Source organism: Strigops habroptila, chromosome 5, assembly GCF_004027225.2.
Source record: "Strigops habroptila isolate Jane chromosome 5, bStrHab1.2.pri, whole genome shotgun sequence".
Taxonomy (NCBI): Eukaryota; Metazoa; Chordata; class Aves; order Psittaciformes; family Psittacidae; genus Strigops; species Strigops habroptila.
Genome location: NC_044281.2, coordinates 34,665,589 through 34,685,345, shown reverse-complemented (window position 1 = coordinate 34,685,345; position 19,757 = coordinate 34,665,589). Strand labels below are relative to the sequence as shown.

At 41.0% G+C, this 19,757-nt stretch overlaps 1 protein-coding gene across 4 annotated transcripts in view; it reads right to left on the bottom strand.

Annotated features, from left to right (window-relative positions):
- ARID5B (AT-rich interaction domain 5B) overlaps nucleotides 1–19,757 on the bottom strand; it is a 124,140-nt gene that overhangs the window by 19,261 nt on the left and 85,122 nt on the right. For 3 of the 4 annotated variants that reach the window (XM_030487123.1, XM_030487122.1, XM_030487125.1), the window contains 3 exons: nucleotides 13,295–13,499; nucleotides 10,859–10,911; nucleotides 3,125–3,222 (listed from right to left, as the gene is read on the bottom strand). In XM_030487123.1, the coding sequence (XP_030342983.1) occupies nucleotides 3,125–3,222; nucleotides 10,859–10,911; nucleotides 13,295–13,499 (356 nt within the window). The remainder of the gene's footprint in view (nucleotides 1–3,124; nucleotides 3,223–10,858; nucleotides 10,912–13,294; nucleotides 13,500–19,757) is intronic. The other variant, XM_030487124.1, reaches the window with a different exon arrangement.

The following is a 19,757-nucleotide window of genomic DNA, read 5'->3' as shown; positions in this document are numbered from 1 at the left end:
CACTTACTGAAACACTGGCAGGCTCGCCTTGTTTTAAAATGAAACCAGTTATTGGAAACACAAACCATACTACATAAAAAACAAATCAGTTGATAGGGCACACAAAATCTTTTTTTCCCTTTTACCAGGGAAACAAAGCAACACCACACTGACTGAAGGACTCTGCCTACCTCTAGCACAGCAGCAGCGACCACCACAACCCCTGCCAGACAGAGGGTCGTGGAGAGGGGAGCAAAGCATTCCCCACAGCCTTTAAATTTGGCATTGTTTCAGCTTGTGCCATCCTTCGTACCATGGATCTGCAGCAACATGCTGGCTTTTTAGGGGTTATAAGCACCTTTTGAGAAAAGCAACATTTCTTCATGGGATTTGTCAGACAGAGAGCCAATTCTGTCTCCCAATTTATTCTTCTTTTTTTCCCTTCCTCCCCCCCTTTTTTTTTTCTCCCCCTCCTTTTTGCCCTTAGAAGTTGTATGTTAAACTTCACCTTGCAGAAGGGAACATGGAGAGGGCAGGAAGGTGGGATGCAGTACCTGAATGGGCCATATGTGCCATTCCACGCCTCAGCACCTTAAGTATCTCACTGAAAGGTCTCTGCCACCGAAGCAGCCTTGATATGTGAATGCTGGTGCAAACAGCTAGAAGCTTCTCTGTCATCTTGGAAGACAGCTAATTAACACAACATGGATGCCCTTGAGATCTAGTTGTAGAGATGAATGGCACAGCTAAGTCAAACACCAACAGGATCAGTGAAGTCAGGGAACTGCCAGTTCTGCCTCCAGTAAGCAAGGAAAGGCCAGTGGGATTCAGAAAGGAAAAATCATGAGGTTTATTCAACATTTACTTCCCAGCTTAATTCAATTTCCAGTTTAGCTTTACAGCTCACCTTCAAGTTAGAAAATGCGTGTCCTGAATCATGAATGTGTATTCCTGCACTGCAGTTCTAGTTTTAGATTAAATGTCATCTGAGCACTTTGGCTATAAATGAGCTTTACATTTACAGGTGCTGTAGTTAGAATTACCAGCTGAAACAAACCATGACAATTTCATTTACTTTTTCCCAAGTCTGAGGCTTAATACAGCTTTCCTGTGGTGGAAAAAAAGAAGTATCTAACACTAGATATCTAGAGATTGGACCAGTCACTGAGGTTTTTTTTGTATACTTGTCTTGGTTTTCAGACCAGATTTGGTAAAGCATATTTTAGGTAAGCTCAGGGCTAACCTAGAAATCCTTCAAGGCTTTTTCTCCAAATGCCATCTTTTGACAGCCTGCCAGAGAACTGGAAAATAGGTGCTGCCTCATATCAGACCTAACCTAGAACTACAAAATAGACTGGCATCCAAGAACTCAGATTTGAGCTCTCTGGTGTGCTAAGACCCATCCAACCATAAACGAAAAGACTCTTTCCTCAGACTGGCTCAAGGCAAGCAGAATTGCTTTTGGGTAGCCTGGAAAGGCTTTTCCATTTCGAAGGCATCATGAATCTGCTCAGGTTTTCTAGTGAGCACAATGGGCTTTGCGGCACTTCAAGCACATAGCATACCCCTGAGTAACTGCTGAGTAAATCACATGGACAAGTCTCTATGCATCAAAGAGGAGTGCAATCCAAGGTTTTTGCATGTAAAAAAATACACCACTATCATGAAAGCAGAAGAAAGAGACAGGAGTTCACGGAGTATTTGTGAATGGCTTATTTATTTTTCCAAAACTACAAGAGATAAGCTCTCTCGGTGACTCTAGGATTTCAACACAGAGCCCAGCAGTGCTTGCTCCCTCTGCAACCTAAGCCTGCAGAGACCTAACTCTCACGCATGCTCGAGTCTCCTCCGTCAAATAAACAGCATCCTACAAAGCGCATCTGGTGAGGGAAGACCCAGACTGCCAGTTGGAAACCCATCAGCTGGCTTGGGTGCAAGAGGAAGCCCTGAGACTCTCAGGGCTGTAATGATGGAGGGGAGGAGCCGAATATGCACGATCTGATGAGCCAATTAAAACAATCTATAACATTTTTCTGCAACACAAAGGCGGGGAAAAGCCCCCTCTGACATGCACACCAACTCACTCAATCTGCTCTGCTGCTTGGCTTGACCTCCAGAAAGCTTCTAACTCTAACTTTTATAGTGGCATTACATGCAACTTATTTGTGCACCCAACCTCTTATGTTGGAGACATCTCCTGTAAATGAGGGTGACCAACCTTCCTCTCCATGAGCAGGACAGAAGGCATTAAAAGAAGGTGAACAACTGCCCACTGAGCTCAGCTCTGCTGTGCCACCTTGTGCACAGGCAAATACAATCTCTTCCTGACCCCAGCAAAGTAACTTGTTTATGATCAACGAACAAAAGACTGGGCTTTCCTTATCTGAGCCTGAAATTGCAAAGCTTTTACTAACATCTGCTCGCCTAAACTAAAAAAAAAAAAAAAAAAAAGAAAAAGAGAGAAAGGGAAAAAAAGAGAGGGGGAGAGTTGTTTCTAAAAACCATACCAAACCAAAATAACATTCCAGCTCCAGTATTTTATTCAATGCGTGCTGGCTTCACAAGCCCTGGAAGTTATTATCTACATGGGAAGAATAAGAAATCAACAGTTCTGACCAGCAACAATGGCTGCAGAGAAAGAGTGTTTGGCAGCAGCTCGCAGGCAGGGAGGAGGGAAGGAATGCGATGAAGAAGACGAATGCAACGCTCTGCATGATCTACAACATTAACAGCACCCTGCATTGTGGGCCACCCCATTATTTTGATCACAACCACAATTTGCTTAATTGGTATTCCTCAAAAACGACAGAAGACAAGTGCTTGCATCAATTAGCTGTTGTTTCTTATTTTTCCTTGAGTATGTTTTGCTCAATTTTTCAGCTTAACCAGAAAGCTGTCATAAAAATTAAGATATGTACCAAAGAAAAATCAGATGCTTGTTTTATTTATTTTGTTGCTGGAGACATACACTCTGGTTTAAATTACAATGGATTATCTGACTAAACTGTTGGGAGAATATTAACTGTATCTTTAAGAAGCCTCTCTCTCTCTCTCTCTCTTTCTCTAATTCTTTATAAAACGCTTTGAAGGCTCTCCAAATTAATTTTTTCATTATTAAACAAGCATTTCAGATTTGTTATCTTACCTTTCATAATGTCTGCGAGTACATGTAGCAGCACTTGTGCTTCCAGGGTTACCACCTAATTCATCATAAATATGTTTCCATTGTCGACGGGCTGTTATCTGTAAAAATGGCAATGGAAAATTTAATCTTGCATCTTTACAGATTCTACAGCATTTGAGTTCACAACAACAAATGCATGTGTGACACTTTCAGAACAGCATGTACTACAAGCACTATAAAAGTCCCTACAGAATATATAGCGTACACAGAGCTTTGGGTGTCTTTTTTTTTTTTTTTTTAATAATGTAAGTTAGCACTATGTCTATTTTCTTTCTCTCCAAAATGGAGTGTTCTGACTGATTCATTATCAAGTCACAAGCAATACAGCCTCACAAAAAGGAATCTCAATCAATACAGGGTCATTAACCATCAGAAGTTATGCAGACAAATCCCACGGTGAATTATGAAAATGAACCTCAAACCATACTCAGCACAAATAATGATTACATAGTTATTTTAACTGAATTAGAGAAAATAAATCTGCTGCAAAACCCAAATCCACCACAGAATTCTGTAAATCCACAAAAGCATAGTCCGTAACTCTATATGTTACAAGCTGTTTATTTTTATCCATTTATGTCAGTAAAATATATAGATCAAATAGTAATGAAATCTTAACATACTCCAATGTTAATATTTGAGCTATGTACTTTATTGGACCATGCTGATGAAAATAAACATCTTGTAACATATTGAGTTGCATACCATGGTTCTGTTTTTTCTGTACAGAAATTAGGATTATACAGAATAACAGATGGAAGACCTGGCAAAAGAATTGTTTCTGAATACCACTTCATTATTTTATATATTCTGCTATATTTAAAACAGGAAGAAAAACAGGAATAAGACAAGCACAACAGATCACCCTCTTTTGCCTGCAGCTCATAAAGAAGGCCAGTGGAAAATTGTGGGGGCAATTTGGGGAGAATTTTGTCATTTTCTGTGGAATGCTGTGGATTTTAATATATTCAGCCCCGGAGGCTTCTTTGGAGTTACCCACAGAGCAGTCAATGGCGTTTACTGAGGAGCTAAAGGCAGCAATCAGGAAAAAACAAATATTACAACTTGCAATCTGAGGCCTGCAATTTTAATCTAAACAAGAGGAGATAGCTACCATCACTAAATATTACAGGGTAAGAGGCATTTCTTTTTCACTCAATATAAAAGGAAAACCCTTCCTTTGCAGAAATTACTCTCCAAAGCCAAAAGCATGGCTGGAGACTTATCATTTGATAACGTTATGATTTCTTCAAGTTTATTGTTTATACAGTTTTCCTTAGAAAACGTCAGCATCTCCAACTCACTATTAGCACCTGTATGTAGTTAGCACCTATGGATTAAAAAAAAAAAAGTATTTTATCTTAAACCTTATTTAAAGCAAAATGGACTGACTGCATTCACTAATTTTATTTTCTGTCTTCTGTAACCAACCCAAAGACAACAGGCACAAGAGAGGGACCGCAATTCAAGGATAAATCCTGCACAAAGTAATTATTCACGCATGAATCAAACACTCATCTGAGGATCAGGTTAATTTTAAGTCTATTTTGTTTAAGTTCTTATGCTGCCTCTTCTCCAGGCTACCCACACTTCTACCTATTATTACTGCTAAAAGGCTTGAAGAACTGGAGCCCTAATGAACCGTAAAGAACATCACCTTCTGAGAATATGAACAGACACTCCTTCTGCAACCTGAAAGGTCACAAAAAGGGCTGGACCAAGTACCCTGCTGTGGAGGAATGCCTGGATGTGAAGCTACTTCTGGTCCTGCCTCCCACAACTATTGGGACAGGCAAAGGGCAGAGGCATGGCCAGGCAGCCCTCGCTTTCTTGTAGCTCCGAAAAATCACAGATATCCTGAGGACTGCTGCAAGTGGTTTTATAGTAAGTCTCTTGCAGTTTTGCAGACTAGGGGAACAAAGATGCACAAAGCCAATCTGTGGTCTGTGCTCTAGCCCTCTGGCAAGCACAGCCTGCCTGGCTTGCAAGGCTGTGGGCCAGAATCTGATGCTTTGGATAAGTACAGTGATGCTGTGCAGAAGCTATAAATGAAAGCAAAGGATTAGTCAGCAAGAGGACTACTGCAAGTCCCCTTTTTAAACATCCCAATGTGACTAAGAAGCATGGTCTCTATTTTCAACAGGAAAATGTTAACCTTAGAGCCCAGGTCTCACTAACTACGAGCTGACTCAAGAGTCGATACTCAAGCTGGAACATCAGTAAACACAATCAACTTTAATGGGAAAAGTGAATGCCTTTGAAATGCCTGCATCATTTTTGGTGTTTCTTTCCTCTGTGCTGCTTAGAATAATAGTATTTGCACAAACATTTGACAAGTTTTATCTAATTATGCCTCTACAACAGACCAGAACTTCTTGGCAATTAGCAGAGCTGTGCCCTCCCACGAACAGACCTGATTTTGGCGTTCCCTGAAATAATTGTTATTTTCAACTCAACAAAGCCTGGGGTTGAGATTTTCTCTGCTCTGGAACGTTTATTTTTTATGCTTAATAAACTTCAAAGGACTAAAGTAACTGGTAAATTACATCCTTAAACAATCTAAGCAAAATGTTGCACTGTGGAAACTTCTCAGTTGTCCTGCAGAGCAGCGCTGCTCAAGCTGGATGCTCATGCTGGCCACATCTAAATTGAGGACTGCTTTCTTCTCTCGCACAGGTCTGTCCCAGCCACCGCAGTGACAAAGAACTTTCTGAAGACCCCAGAAAGGGCAGTGCTTGGCAGTACTCTGCTTATGGTTAGTGTTCCTACCAAAAATGTCAGTCTTGGCTCTCTTACACAGCGGTTGTAACTGAAAGAGCTCATATGTGCTCCTGGTTAGTAACATGTTTATGACCAGGCCACATGAGGAACAGAATGGCAGGTAACAAAGGGTATGAAAATGGTAATATATTTTAGCTGTCTGGCAGGGAATTCCCCTTGAACATTCAGGAGCAAAGTGGTGTTTTTTTAAGGCCATGGAGCTGTAGTGGTGTAAGACAACCAAGATCTTGCAAAAGCTTTAACAAATGTCCTCACCACTTTCATTTCACACTTTTGATTAATTCAGTTTTCTGATGTAAGCTGACCCGCTCCAGCAGAAAACATACAGAACACAAAGAACCTTTGCTGCTTTAGTTCTCCAATTTGTTTTCCCTACTCCTACCAGTATACAGTATACACACCCCTTCCAGTTGCCTGCCACATTTCTGAAAGTGCAGGCTCACACATTAATCAAGGCAATTGCACAGGCCAGTCTCATCTCTGACAGCTTCCAGTTCTGATGATGGCTTTAGTTTTAAAGTAGTCTTCTGTTTTGCAGATCCCTCCCAAAATTTGCTCCAACCTATAACCTCACTGTTCTAGAGCTGGGCCCATTGGAAGCCAGGAACTTTGAAAACCTCCATGACATCTTTCTCAATCAGCAGAATTTGGAGTTAAGCAAGAGACTGGTCTGCCCAGGGACCTGAGAGCAGATCTGATCTGGTTCCTACAGGCACAGTATTAGGCAGCGACTGGTACTCAAGAACAACCAAATAAAAGCAATGATCTTATCAATTAAAGGACTGTTTACACATATGCTTTCAATGATGTCTTCTGCTTTGAGAAATCTTAAGGTCTTCTATACTGCAATCCCAGCTCCCAGCTCCCTTCCTCATGAAAAAGCTTCTTGCTTATTTCCTGCTGCAAATATAATGGGGGATTTTCTGGTCATGGTATCTGATGTTCACAACACTTTGAAACAGAGCTCTGGGTATTAGCTCTGTATGAAACAAACCCAGGTAGCTTTGCATTCCACTGATGTATCAGTTTCTTTGGGCCTGCCCAGATGCAGGACTGCTGTACATGTCAATCATTAATTTTTAAAAACTAAAGCCCTTTATTGTTGCTTCCAGGAGGCAGTAGCTAAATGGGATCCCACTGACCTTCTGAAAAAATTAAGCTGCTACACACTAAGGTTAAATTCCACCTGATTTTATTTTTACCCTTCATCTTTCTAAGATATCTCCAGGTAGAGTCCACTCAGCACCGCAGCCTTCTGCAAACATGCCAAGGCACTCCTTTTGTCTTGGTTCTAAAGAAAAAATACTTCATGACTTGCCAAGGACAACTCTTTAGGTAAGTCCTGGAAGTTTCCCATCTATGAACCTTATACTCACTTGACTTAGGCTGACTGAGAAAATTCCAGGTAATGGCTGTTAAATTCCACTGCAGCTGAGCCCCCTAGAATGGGACATTGTTTTGTATTTCATCCAGGGATTTGGGGACATTTTAAATCACTCATACTGTGAAGGTCTGCTATACAGTGCTTTCCAATGCACTCTATTATTAGTAACAAAGATGCTCATTTCATGTATCTTTTGTTTAAGAGAAACATGATCCCACCAATTCCAAAGAGACAGCTTCATCTGTTAAGGACTTAAACCAATTTGTATGGATTGCTATTTTTATTAAGCCTGTATTATGTTCAACAAGAAGCGCATAGGAGTGTGGTATTACACAGTTACAGATGACAGCTAACTAAGAATCAGCAATCAAACAGATAATAGACAGATGCGAAATGACCCTTACAAGTACTCTAACAGGAGAGCCTTTAAACATGACACACAATCATGACTTGACACTACTAGATATCCTGTATGTATATCCCATACGTACAGGTAATACTCTCTGTCAAGCCTCACTGGATCCATTCCAGCCCCTGATACATGATAATAAGGGAAAGTCAGAGAGATGGCTAAGAAAGTTGTTCTCTGCATTTCAAATCCACTTCCTGGCTGTTTTCATTCACTTTCAGATCCTTAACCAACAGGATTGGACTCAGAGGTCTTGCACTGTTCTGTAATCTGGGCAGAAGCTGGAAAACACTGCACATAATCTGTGCTCATTTCTCAAAGATGTTTTTAAAACTCCACTGAAGCATCTATACATGGACAAGGTGGACAGGGCCAAGATGAAATTGAAAATGGGCTATCATTGTTCTACCAAACACAAGGCTGTAAAGTTTGCAACTACTTTAACTGGGAAGGTTTCTACACTTACTAGTAAAAAACTAGTCATCTGGCCACTCTAAGATCCCATATGTGATTTTAACCAGTCTTTTGTTTCCTGTTCGTAAAACAGCTGTCACACGCTGAAGCCAAATATCTAATTTCAAATATTATTTTCTTTACAATACTTCCAAGAGAAAAGACCCATTTCTATCTCAATGCCCAAACCGGAAACTTCTGAAGTTTTAAAACAAGTTAAAGATGATGAAGCTCTTCTAATGGACAAATCACTTGCTCAAGTCAGATGAAAGGGTCCATAGATAAACATGTATTACTCAGAATAGGTTCAAGAAAGCCTTTGCTCTGCACATGACTTCTCATCATCAATAGATATTGGCACTGTGTGTCTGAGTGGTGGATTCTGGTCATTATCGAATTACAGCACTCACTCAAAATTTCTATATCTAAGCAGACCGGCCTAAGATTCTGGAAATGATACTGAGGTCCATGTCACCCCAGTCATCCACTGTCTTGCTGAAAAATGAATCATGAATCAAACACAAAAGCCTCTTAGCAATGCTTGCCATGATAAAATATATACGAACAAATACAGCTTGGCAAACTCAATGAATATCAACTGGCCATAAAATAATAAAATCCAGGGTGTGCACGGGTCAAAGTATTGCAATAGTTACTGGTTTAACATTCCAGGAATGTAAAGCAAAGGCAGATAAAAATTGAGGATGAGACCGTTAACAGAAGAGAATGAGGTCAGGAAACCTCATGGTCCACGTACAACTTGAATTACATCACAATGGTCCTCCCAACTTCAGCTCTTCTGCAGAGAGCACAGATGCCATTCACATCATAAAAACAGTATCAGGCCCATCACTTCAGCCAGTTTCAAACGAAAGCTGGCCTCCCAGATGTGTCAGAGGGTGTCAGATAGGCTTGCCTTGCCATTTACTGACCAGCAATCAATTGCTTAGTTTCTTCTCTATGAAGAAATAAGCAACACTGGTACATTTCATCAAAGGTGACAAATGCCCCTAAACAACAGAGAACATCTGTCACTGAGAAAAGGACATGAGCTTTGAGGCAAGCGTGGACTGATGCTACTCTGGATGACATTCTCACATATGTGATCCTTCCCCTCTAAACCTCTCATGTTTCTGCTATCCGACTTGGCTCTCTGGCCTTGTATTCACAAACTCACAATCCTGTTCCTGCTCTGCCCCAGGCACAGAGATTCACCTTCACCAGCATTTCTAAATACATACCTCTCCCTCTCATTCTGGCACTAAAATTCAGCTCTCTACAGCAAGTCACCACTTTGGCATCCCTGCTTTTCTACTTGGTCCCTTCAAGCAGATCTGAAACATTGCTGTGAAAACCTCCCATCTCCCTGTGCACTCTAAACACGACACTCTCGATCTCCCTCCCAACCTTCCCTTGTGCTCTGAATCAAATTGAAGATTTTAGCCCTCATTTTCATTGCACTTTACAACTCACAGCAATTACTGTTGGCTCATAATTGCTGCAACGATCTATCTACAGTAGCTATTCATTCATATATACCCGAGAGCACACCTACACACACCCCTGTACATAAGCATGGTATGTGCTGATTAATGAAAGATAAAGGAACAATAAAAGCCAAATCAAGCACAGATTTTTGTTGAGAATGTTAGATTTTATGTTTCACAAAATCCCAGCCACACCCATGCTAATCAACCTGGGCTGCTGATTTACAGAACAACGTGCTTTATTGTAAGGAAGGAAAACAGTGAGTTTTGTATTTTGGTTCAAACGACTTTCAGTTTCTTGATAGCGCATTTCTTCTTGTCATTTCTCTACAGCACAGATATGTCCTAGATTACTTCGTAAACAAAGCAAAAATAATTTCTTTCATCCAACTGCGGCAGGAACTGAACAACTTAATCTGATCATTGTGTGCAAAGAAAATATTTCCAATGACGACATCTTCCTATGTCAATTGTTTTTTATTACAGATGTCATCTCGATGTGCCATATTAATGCAGCTCTTTCTTCCCATTTCAAGATTTTAATCTAAGTTTGTTGCTCTAATATTTTATTGGTTCAAAATACATGCTGTAAAATCCACAGCCATCAAATTTTCCTGTGAGCTAAAAATAAACTGCTCTTGTCAGATATGGTTAGCTGATAAAAAGTGTCAGAGACTTTTCTGAATTACTCTGATAACTTCCTGTTTATGTGGTATTGACCCTTGTATAATAAAGATCTCTTACACTTGGAATAAGAGAAGATACTGCAGCATACTATTCCTTAATGGACAATGCTGATTACTTTTGAAAGCCTTTAATACATTTCCCATATTAGACATGAACAGATGTCAGGGATGTTGCCAAGTGAAATTTCTTTTATGCAATCTTGGCTTGTTGTACAATAATAGCCTTTTCTCAACATGGGAAAAAATTACAGACCCAACTAATTTCCTTGACAGGGAAGAGTTACATATGTTTTCCACTTGTAGTTTTTACGACAAGTTTACAATTTTGCCAAACCTGGAACTAATTGGGACTGTTTCCAAAAACGGTCCAATAAACCCACAATGTGTACAGCTAGCCTAAAATGCATCAAATGACTGTTTGCTTTCACATTTTTTTTTCTAACAGGGAAAAGTTAGATTGCACAATTATTTCATTTAAGTTACTTAAACACTTACTGTTTCATATCCTCCCAGTTTTTGAGCAGCTTGAAACATAGTCCAAAGGTTAACTGTTAGAGGGACAATAAGTATTTAGATAAGCATTGCATTAATCAACATATTTCAAAGAAATGAAAATTAAACTTTTTTTTTTTTTTTTTTTAAAGAAAAATAGAGAAAAAAAGCTCACAGCCCTTGAAAAAGCATCTGTGAAACATTTTCCAAAGAGGTATTTACATAATCTGAAGAGTAAATATTAGCCCATACTATATATAATTTTAATTACATATGAGAGAACACACTTAAGATTCCTTAACGGGATTGGAAAAATACACTGAGACAAAGGTAATGGGCTCATTTGACTTTGCTGATAAAAGGCACGATGTAATGACTGTAGCATGTTTCCATATCTTTGATAATAAAAATTACTCATTGGGAAGAATGTTGCTTTTAATTATTTGTTTAATACTGATTTCATCAGCAAGCAAGCATGAGCCACGCATTGGATAACAGAGAAAGCCTATTGATCAAACAACAATATCCAGTATTTACTGTAGCTCAGATAACGGCCTCCATAATCAATAAACAATAAGCTGTGTTCTAACAGGTCCTGCATGAATGAACCCATAGGGAGCACAAATGAAAATTACCATAATAGTTATGGTATGAGTGGTTGTGCCTTGCCCATGGCTGTGGGGTCGGAGAAGCAAAGGCAACTCAATCCAAAAGATGTGTTAACTCTTCTTACTTCCCGCAGAACTCCTCCCCTCCAATGTGCTTTTCATCCTGGCCCACTGCCGCATGGGGCACTGCTTGCTGCTGGCATTTTTTTTTTTATTTTATTTTTATTTTTATTTTTTTATTTTATTTTATTTTATTTTATTCTAATTTTAATTGCTATGAGAAAAATTAATATCTTGTGCTTTATGAAAAGTGTATGCACTATTTCACTAACAGTGATTCCCCATAGATGGACTACAAATACTTCAGGCTAAGCTCAGCAATAATGCTGTGGACCACAGAGGACAGGATCTCTTCCGCCATGGGGGGATGCAACTGTGTGTACATACTGCTTCTTCCCACTAACCTATTTATACTGGCAATGTTTGCACAAGTCTTGCTGGACAAATACAGAGCCCTGTCCTGCAAACACTTCTACTCTTCTCAGCATACTTACTCTTGGCATGTAAGTATTTGCCGGATCAGGCCCCTAATTTATAACGTATGTCAGGCAACTTCCAGTGCTTTTCAGCGAAATATTAGCAGAGGGCCCCACCCCTGGTGGAGAATTTTAGAAATACTACTTCAGCTTGTCTTTCAAGCCCACCCTGTCCCCATGCTTGCGGGAGTGCAGAATAAAATGGGGGGGGGGGGGGGGAGAGAGAGATCCTCTCTTCAACACAAAATGTTCTGAAAGCCTCATTGAACCTTGTACTGTTTCAAAGCTATCAAGAGCTTTGCTTAGGCCTTGATTTAATCTGAATCAATGCATAATGCAACGACGCTGTTCATAGTACATTAATTTTACTTCCATTTCAAGCAGCCAGTTTTCAGACAAACACTGTAATCATTCGGAGTTATTTAAGTTTATAATGGCTGCTGGAGGCCTGTTGCAATCAGTGCCAATTGCTATTAGGTATGTAAATTGTTATGTAAAACATACAGGTTTGACATTCTTCATCAAAATAACACATGGTTTTAATCTGGGAGATAAATTAGAGTAAATAATATTTCAATCCGTGGAGTTTCCCTTTAAGGAAATAAAGTATCATTCGCTCTATAGACAAGGAGGAAAAATATCCCCATTTACAGCTTTTGTTGGAAACTCTGAAAGATCTGCACTGCACTGCAATATTTATGTAAAATTTAGTTGCAACTGCATCTTCTCCACCTACAACTGCTTTACAGATTGTGTCACTACAAACTGTACATGCCAAATCAATTCTAAACATTGCATTCTGTATTAAACAGATACAGTCTGGTTTTATATTCTCCGAAGTCAGTAATTTATTAACTATAAACACATTTTGGGGCTTAAAAATATGACCCCTTTTGTGCCTTTCTTGACCACCTTTAAATGTCTTCCTTTAATATTTGTCCTTTCATAAAGAACATCTGGACACAATAAAGATACGTCATATTATTAACTCAGAAGAAAGGCATTACAGATGCTGCAGATTTACAAAACAGAAAACTACAGAGTTTTCACCATGCTATTTCTAGTCATAATCAGCAGATTTAAACCTATAAATATCTGGCAGCAACTACCCCAAGAAGGAAGAGATGAAAATCTAGGCATAAGACAGTGAAATGCCTGGACTGGAAAATGTGTAGGTATAAACATGGCCCCCCCATCCATAAGTCTTTAAATTAGGTTTTGCGTGCAAATGCTTTCTCCAGAGAAGCCAAACCATTCTAAAATGTCAACAAGAAAGTGAGAAAAAAGATACTTACTCTGCTTAAAACCTAAATAGGGTATTCGTTCAATTGGTGTTTTCCTTTCTTTCATATATTTGTAAAGAGCCACAAGGAAAGCCTGCTCATCAGCTCTGCATTCTTCACCTATGGCAATCTTTGATTTATCCTCACTTGAGCCTTTTTTACAGTTGCTGTTGTTACTCTTGGGTTTGGGCAAAGCTGACTTAGCCTCACATTTTACCTGGGAAAAGAAAAGATGTCATGTCAGATCTGGGTAACCTTTAGTTTTCACTTAAGGAATAAATATCTTCTCCTAGCAGAATGTGTTGTTGAAAAAAAATGAAGGCCAAACCATGCAACTGTGTTTGAGGGGAAACAAAGGAAGCTATTTATAGAGCTAAATGTCTTGTTCTGAATCTTAGTCACAACATTTTTAAATAGCCGCATCTTTAAATCATTATAACCCATTGGTAATGTTCTCCAGATCTGCATTTTTATGACTATACATCGCTATGTCACAGACAGCTCCCATCTCTCACATACACTTGCCATTAGCAAGTCTAATAATAACCTTCGTTCCAGGACTGACACTGAGCATTGTCAGCTCCCACAGACAACCCTTGGAGCTGAAGGTGCTCAGCCCCTTCCAGGAATGCTCAGCAGCCAGCTCTGAAATGACACATTTTCCCCTCCTTTGGCCCATCAAAATAGATGCAAACCTTGGCAGGCCTTACCCAGGCAGAGCTCTCAGCACACACAAGTGGAGGTTCTGCTGTAGCACAGACTTAAGGCAAGTGGGTTTGAGCATCTGCTTAAACTTAAGCACAGCCCTAAGTATTTAGCAGAAGGAAGAGGCTAGTAGCCGAAGCCTTTACTGGTAGACATCAGCGGCCCCAATGCACACAAGTCCCAGAGCTTCAGGTCTCCCACTGGCCTCCCCAGCAGATGAATGCCAGTCAGGAAGCCAACAAATTGGAACCACTTTACCTCATCAGTATTCAAACATGGGGAAAACTATCCAGCAAGACTGGCTTAATCCTTCAGTCCTCCTGAAGATAATCCTCTCACTGAATCAAGCAAATTACAACTCAAGCGTTCCCATAATTTATGCATACAACAACAACAAAAAAGAGCAGAATTTTGCAACCTGATATTTAAAAGCTCTCCATGACCGAGACCGGATACATTTCCAGCGAAATATTGGAAGTCTTCTAATACAAAGTAGTGGAGATGCTTACACATATTTTGGATTTGCACTGTTCCTTCAATGCATTTGAGTGCTGTGAGGAGCCTTCTGGCAGCTCCATACCCCACCCAAGACATGTCCTTTGTGCTCCCAGAGGGAGCAGGAAGACTGTAAGAGCCAGTATTTGGTATTTTAGTAAGACAGCATCGGAAAGCAGGGTATCTTGCTGAACAAGACAGGAGCTCTTGGTCAAGTAAGCCATTGACTCTCCTTCACTCTTGTCACTTCTAAACCAAATGCTTCCTGGGAACTTACTGGCATTTTGGAAGTAAGTGCTATGAAGAGCATTACATGGGTGCTTGCAAGCAAACAACAAACATGTAATTGCAAAGACTGTGATGTGCTTATTTTATCTCAATAAAGCTACTGTGTGTTTCAGGCTCAGGGAAAGAAAAATCTTTTATACTCCTCCATGGTATTAACTTCGCAGAAAGCACTCACTTAAGGATAGCTGCCTCCATAGTTTTCCACAAATGTTAGACAAAGCAACACCAACTCCCAACCAAAGGAAGTGGCCAAAATCTTCCAAGGTAGTCAATGCTGCTGAAAAATCTCGCTGTTAGACACTGCAGGGTACAGGCTCATGCCTCCCAGGCAACGCAGCAGGGACAGGGAAATGGTCTTCCTGCACGATTTTTCTTCATCACTTGCTGCTGAAGTATGTCTGCTCTACTGCTCAATATTCTCTGGTTGTACGGTTCCAAGAGATATTGTCTTCTTACAGCATAAGACACCATGCTCTGCCTTTTAGTAATAGATATCTTTGTTGATTAAACTTCTATAAAGATCCTGGGTTTCATCCAAAACTCAATGGAGCTAATGCAATTTTTTTCCTATTAAATTAACTTTGGATTTCCTCATCCACTTTTCAGCTCAGAAAATCCCTTGACTTTTTTACTTTGGCTCCTCACAAAATTATTTAACAGCTTCCCCTTATAAAGTTTAGATTACATTGTCATAGTTTTCAGTGCTATACCAAAGACTGGGTCAGTACTCCCAATATGAAACCATGATTTAAATAAATTTAAGGGTTTTAATTTGAGCTGCAAATTTGTTGCAAACTAAAACTTGGAACAAATTCATGGGACCTGGGAACAATTTTTCAGTTTTGTCACTGAAAAGGTAAAGTCAACCTAGGTAAAGTCAACCAATCAATCAATCAATCAATCAATCTTTTAAATGGGTTTTCTTTTTCAAACCGGACAATTCAGAACTATGTGTGCAAAGACATGCAGAGCATGAATGCTAAATGAAATCAAAGCTCACTGCTGTGCAAGCAAACTAATGGTAAAGGATGTTACTTCCAAGGAGAAAAAAGGAAACAAAGAAATAAGATTAAAAAAGTCACCAGGAGTGAGAAAACCCAGTGTCACACACAACTGCCTTCACTCCAGTGTACAGAGAAGTGAGGTCAAAGTGCCTGTGGAATTCAAAGGCGCCAAAATGCAATGGATGGACTCCAAGCAGTGTCAGGTTCAACAAAGCTTTGATGAAGGCTGCAGTGCTCCATCCACTCGGTGCTCGAGGCACAAGCCTCACTTTTGGAGCTTCCCCACTGTCTGACAGGAGATATGGATGAATGCTATGACCAATGATTAACGAGAACCAAAAGGCCTAAATGACATTCTGGGTAACACTGGTGTAAATCCAGCATAAAAGTTTCAAAGCCAGTAACAGCGATTGCAGATCCTGTTCAACATCTTTGTCGGTGACACAGACAGTGAGATTGAGTGCACCCTCAGCAAGTTTGCCGACGACACCAAGCTGTGTGGTTCGGTTGATACACTGGAGGGAAGGGGTGCTGTCCAGAGGGACATTGACATGCTTGAGAGGTGACCCAATGCCAACCTCATGAAGTTCAATCAAGCCAAGTGCAAGGTCCTACACCTGGGCCAGGGCAATCCCAGGCACAGGTTGGGCAGAGAAGAGTTTCAGAGCAGCCCTGCAGAGAAGGACTTGGGGGTGTTGGTTGATGAGAAGCTTAACATGAGCCAGCATTGTGCACTTGCAGCCCAGAAAGCCAACCGTATCCTGGGTTGCATCAAAAGAAGCGTGACCAGCAGGTCAAAGGAGGTGATCCTGCCCCTCTACTCTGCTCTCGTGAGACCTCACTTGGAGTATTGTGTGCAGTTCTGGTGTCCTCAACATAAAAAGGGCATGGAGCTGTTGGAGCGAGTCCAGAGGAGGGCCACAAGGATGATAAGAGGGCTGGAGCACCTCCTGTATGAAGACAGGCTGAGAGAGTTGGGGCTGTTCAGCCCGGAGAAGAGAAGGCTGCGTGGAGACCTCATAGCAGCCTTCCAGTATCTGAAGGGGCCTACAAGGATGCCAGAGAGGAACTCTTCATCAGGGACTGTAGCAGTAGGACAAGGGGTAATGGGTTTAAACTTACACAGGGGAAGTTCAGGTTAGATATAAGGAAGAAGTTCTTTACAGTGAGGGTGGTGAGGCACTGGAACAGGTTGCCCAAAAAAGTGGCAAATGCTCCATCCCTGTCAGTGTTCAAGGCCAGGTTGGAGAGAACCTTGGGCAATATGGTCTAGTGTGAGGCGTCCCTGCCCATGGCAGGGGGATTGGAACTAGATGATCTGAAGGTCCTTTCCAACCCAAACCATTCTGTGATTCTATGATTCCATGATTTGCACCAGGTACCACACAATGCCCTTCTCTTTCAGAACACAATTTTGAATCTTCCTAGAGGACAAAAATTTAGAGGAATGTCCTAAATGCAGACTTTTGCTTGGCTCTGCTCTATTTTCTTGTCTGCTCAGAAAGTCTGAATGACTCCATTATAAAGGGAGCATTCAATTTCTTCAAGAGGAGTTAAAGCTCTTTCACTGTAGCCTCCACATGTAACATCTCCAAAATGAAACTGAGGGCTAAGGCTAGGTTGCCCTGACAGGCAATCTAGTACCACAGCATGGATATGCCAGGGTGCACTGATATGGGAACATCTGACCACCTCCTACTGTGTGTTCCATCAGAGGTATGATCCATGAACAAATGGCCTGTGAACACTCATGCATGCACCTGTGTGTTTGTCTTCTGGCAGAGGTCACACACAACACAGACCACCACAGACTTGCATTTTAAAGTTTCAATCGGATAATGACTGAGGTGCGTGGAATACATCTTCAGGTCTGAGAGCATGCCAAGCCACCTGTGGCCACAGGAAAAGTGTATCCTGGCAATGAATTTCCCAGATCTGGCTGTAAAAATGAAGTGAGAGATTTGCACCAGGAGATGTAATAAGTAGATTTATTTGGGGACAATTTCCATGTTTAACATGTTAATCCTTTCAGCTCTTCAAAACAGTCAGACCACCCCATTTTAAAATGCCTTACAGTGCATTTCTGCACACTTTGAGAACACTGTTTGGGAGCATGAAGCAGGTATGACAAGGGTTATGCTGGAGCCTGCAAGTCCCAAAAGCCTGTCCAGCACTGGCGTCACGTGAAGCATGAAAGCCTTCAGAGTCCTGGGAGTGTTTGAAGAGAAGAGCTTCATATGTGCATCTCCAGGAGAGCTGATCCTGCCTCAGTAGATGGCGCATATTCTTGTGACTTTTACATTCCCAGTCTGGGAGGGATCTCCTCAGGGATCTTCCCCAGGAGGCATTAAAATGGATGCAGTGACCAGCAAGGACATAAAAACCAGTAAGTGGTACATGACAGATCCACTTTCCCTGGCAGCACCTGCATGTCCAGAACCACACTGTCTGTCCTGCTATCACTCTTTTTAACAAGCCACCTATGCTGGAATTTACTCCGAGCTGTTCCTACACAACCAAACACTCTTCTGTGTCAGGTAACGGTAAAAGCCTACAAAATGATCTGCTGATGTTTCAAGGTAAGCATGCCTAATGAGAATGAAGCTGTAAAAACATACAAAGCTTTCTAGTCATCGGCAGCTGAGAATGTGAAATCCAGCAAGTTGTTATAGTCATATCGCTTGTGTTGGTCTTGACAGGCTCAAACCCACTATCTTCAGAGTGCCCTTTTTGCCATTTTCCAACCCAAACTGTACAGCCACTGCACCTCCATCAGAGCTGTTGCCCTGCCACATGAGAAATGAAGCTGCTGTCAGACACTGGGTGTCAGTATCTAAGGATGAAAGCGGCACAGCTTCTCATCAAAAGGGATTTTAGCTGGAGCAGGAATATGGCGAGGACCACTGCCAAAGTGTTCCAGCATCTGACACAAGTGGATTTGTCCCGTTTACACTAGCAATGTTCAACCATGCTCTCCATGGACCCATTGTCAGCATAGTCAGAGGAGGAAAACTGATGGTGAAGCCCAACATGATGACTTAACATCCCAACAGATCCCAACAGTGAGAAGACAGTAGGTGGATCTCCATTCCCTTCCCTTCCCCAAATACACTTCTTCCCCAGAAACCCACAGGCAGGTTTTGTATGAAGTGCAGTGCATCTGTTGTAGAGGGTTTATGATTCACTTTCCTCCTCTTATTAAAGTATATCCACAGCCCTGAGACAGAGATTGATGTGAAGAGCCATGGTGAAGTCAGTGTGACTACATGCAAGAACAGTATACCATGAGCATGTCTATTATTTATAATGAAATTAAGCTGGCCAAGATAATTAATGCTATTAATATCTGCATAATGATGAGCACAGTACGATCAGATAAATAGGCAGAATTACTTCTTATCTGAAATATCCTCCCATTTGACTTGCAGTGTGAACCCAAATATAAACAGAAAGGATAAACAATTTGGTGTGAAGTGTTACTGTTGTTTTTAGTTATCCAATACCTATATATCAGGTGCTGAAGAGGCAGAACTACTTGTGCTACAGTCTGGGGTGCTTTGACAACACAGTCCATGCTGCAGTTTGCTGGTAATATTTTAACATGAAAAACTGCTTGAGGGAAAGAGAAATTGAGGCAAATTGAGACATTTTCACACCACAGATTTTGCATGTTCTTCCACGGAGCAACAACATTCAGGCAAACTCTATAGGATCTGGCAGAAGCCTGCAACTCAACACACCAGGCTCCATCGCCTTTTACCATGCCTGTTTAATATGATAGCACAGACTCCAACTGAGCACAATAGGGCACAAAAAGAAGAGAAACAGTGACTTAAGGGCAGAGCTTCAACATGAACTTCAGCCTCTTTTATCGTCATCAACAGAAGGCACAATTTTAACTGAACTCCTAGAGAGGAGGTGGAGGTGGAATTTAATTTGCCTTGCTATGAGAAACGGAGAGCAGAACACTTCCACTTGACCTC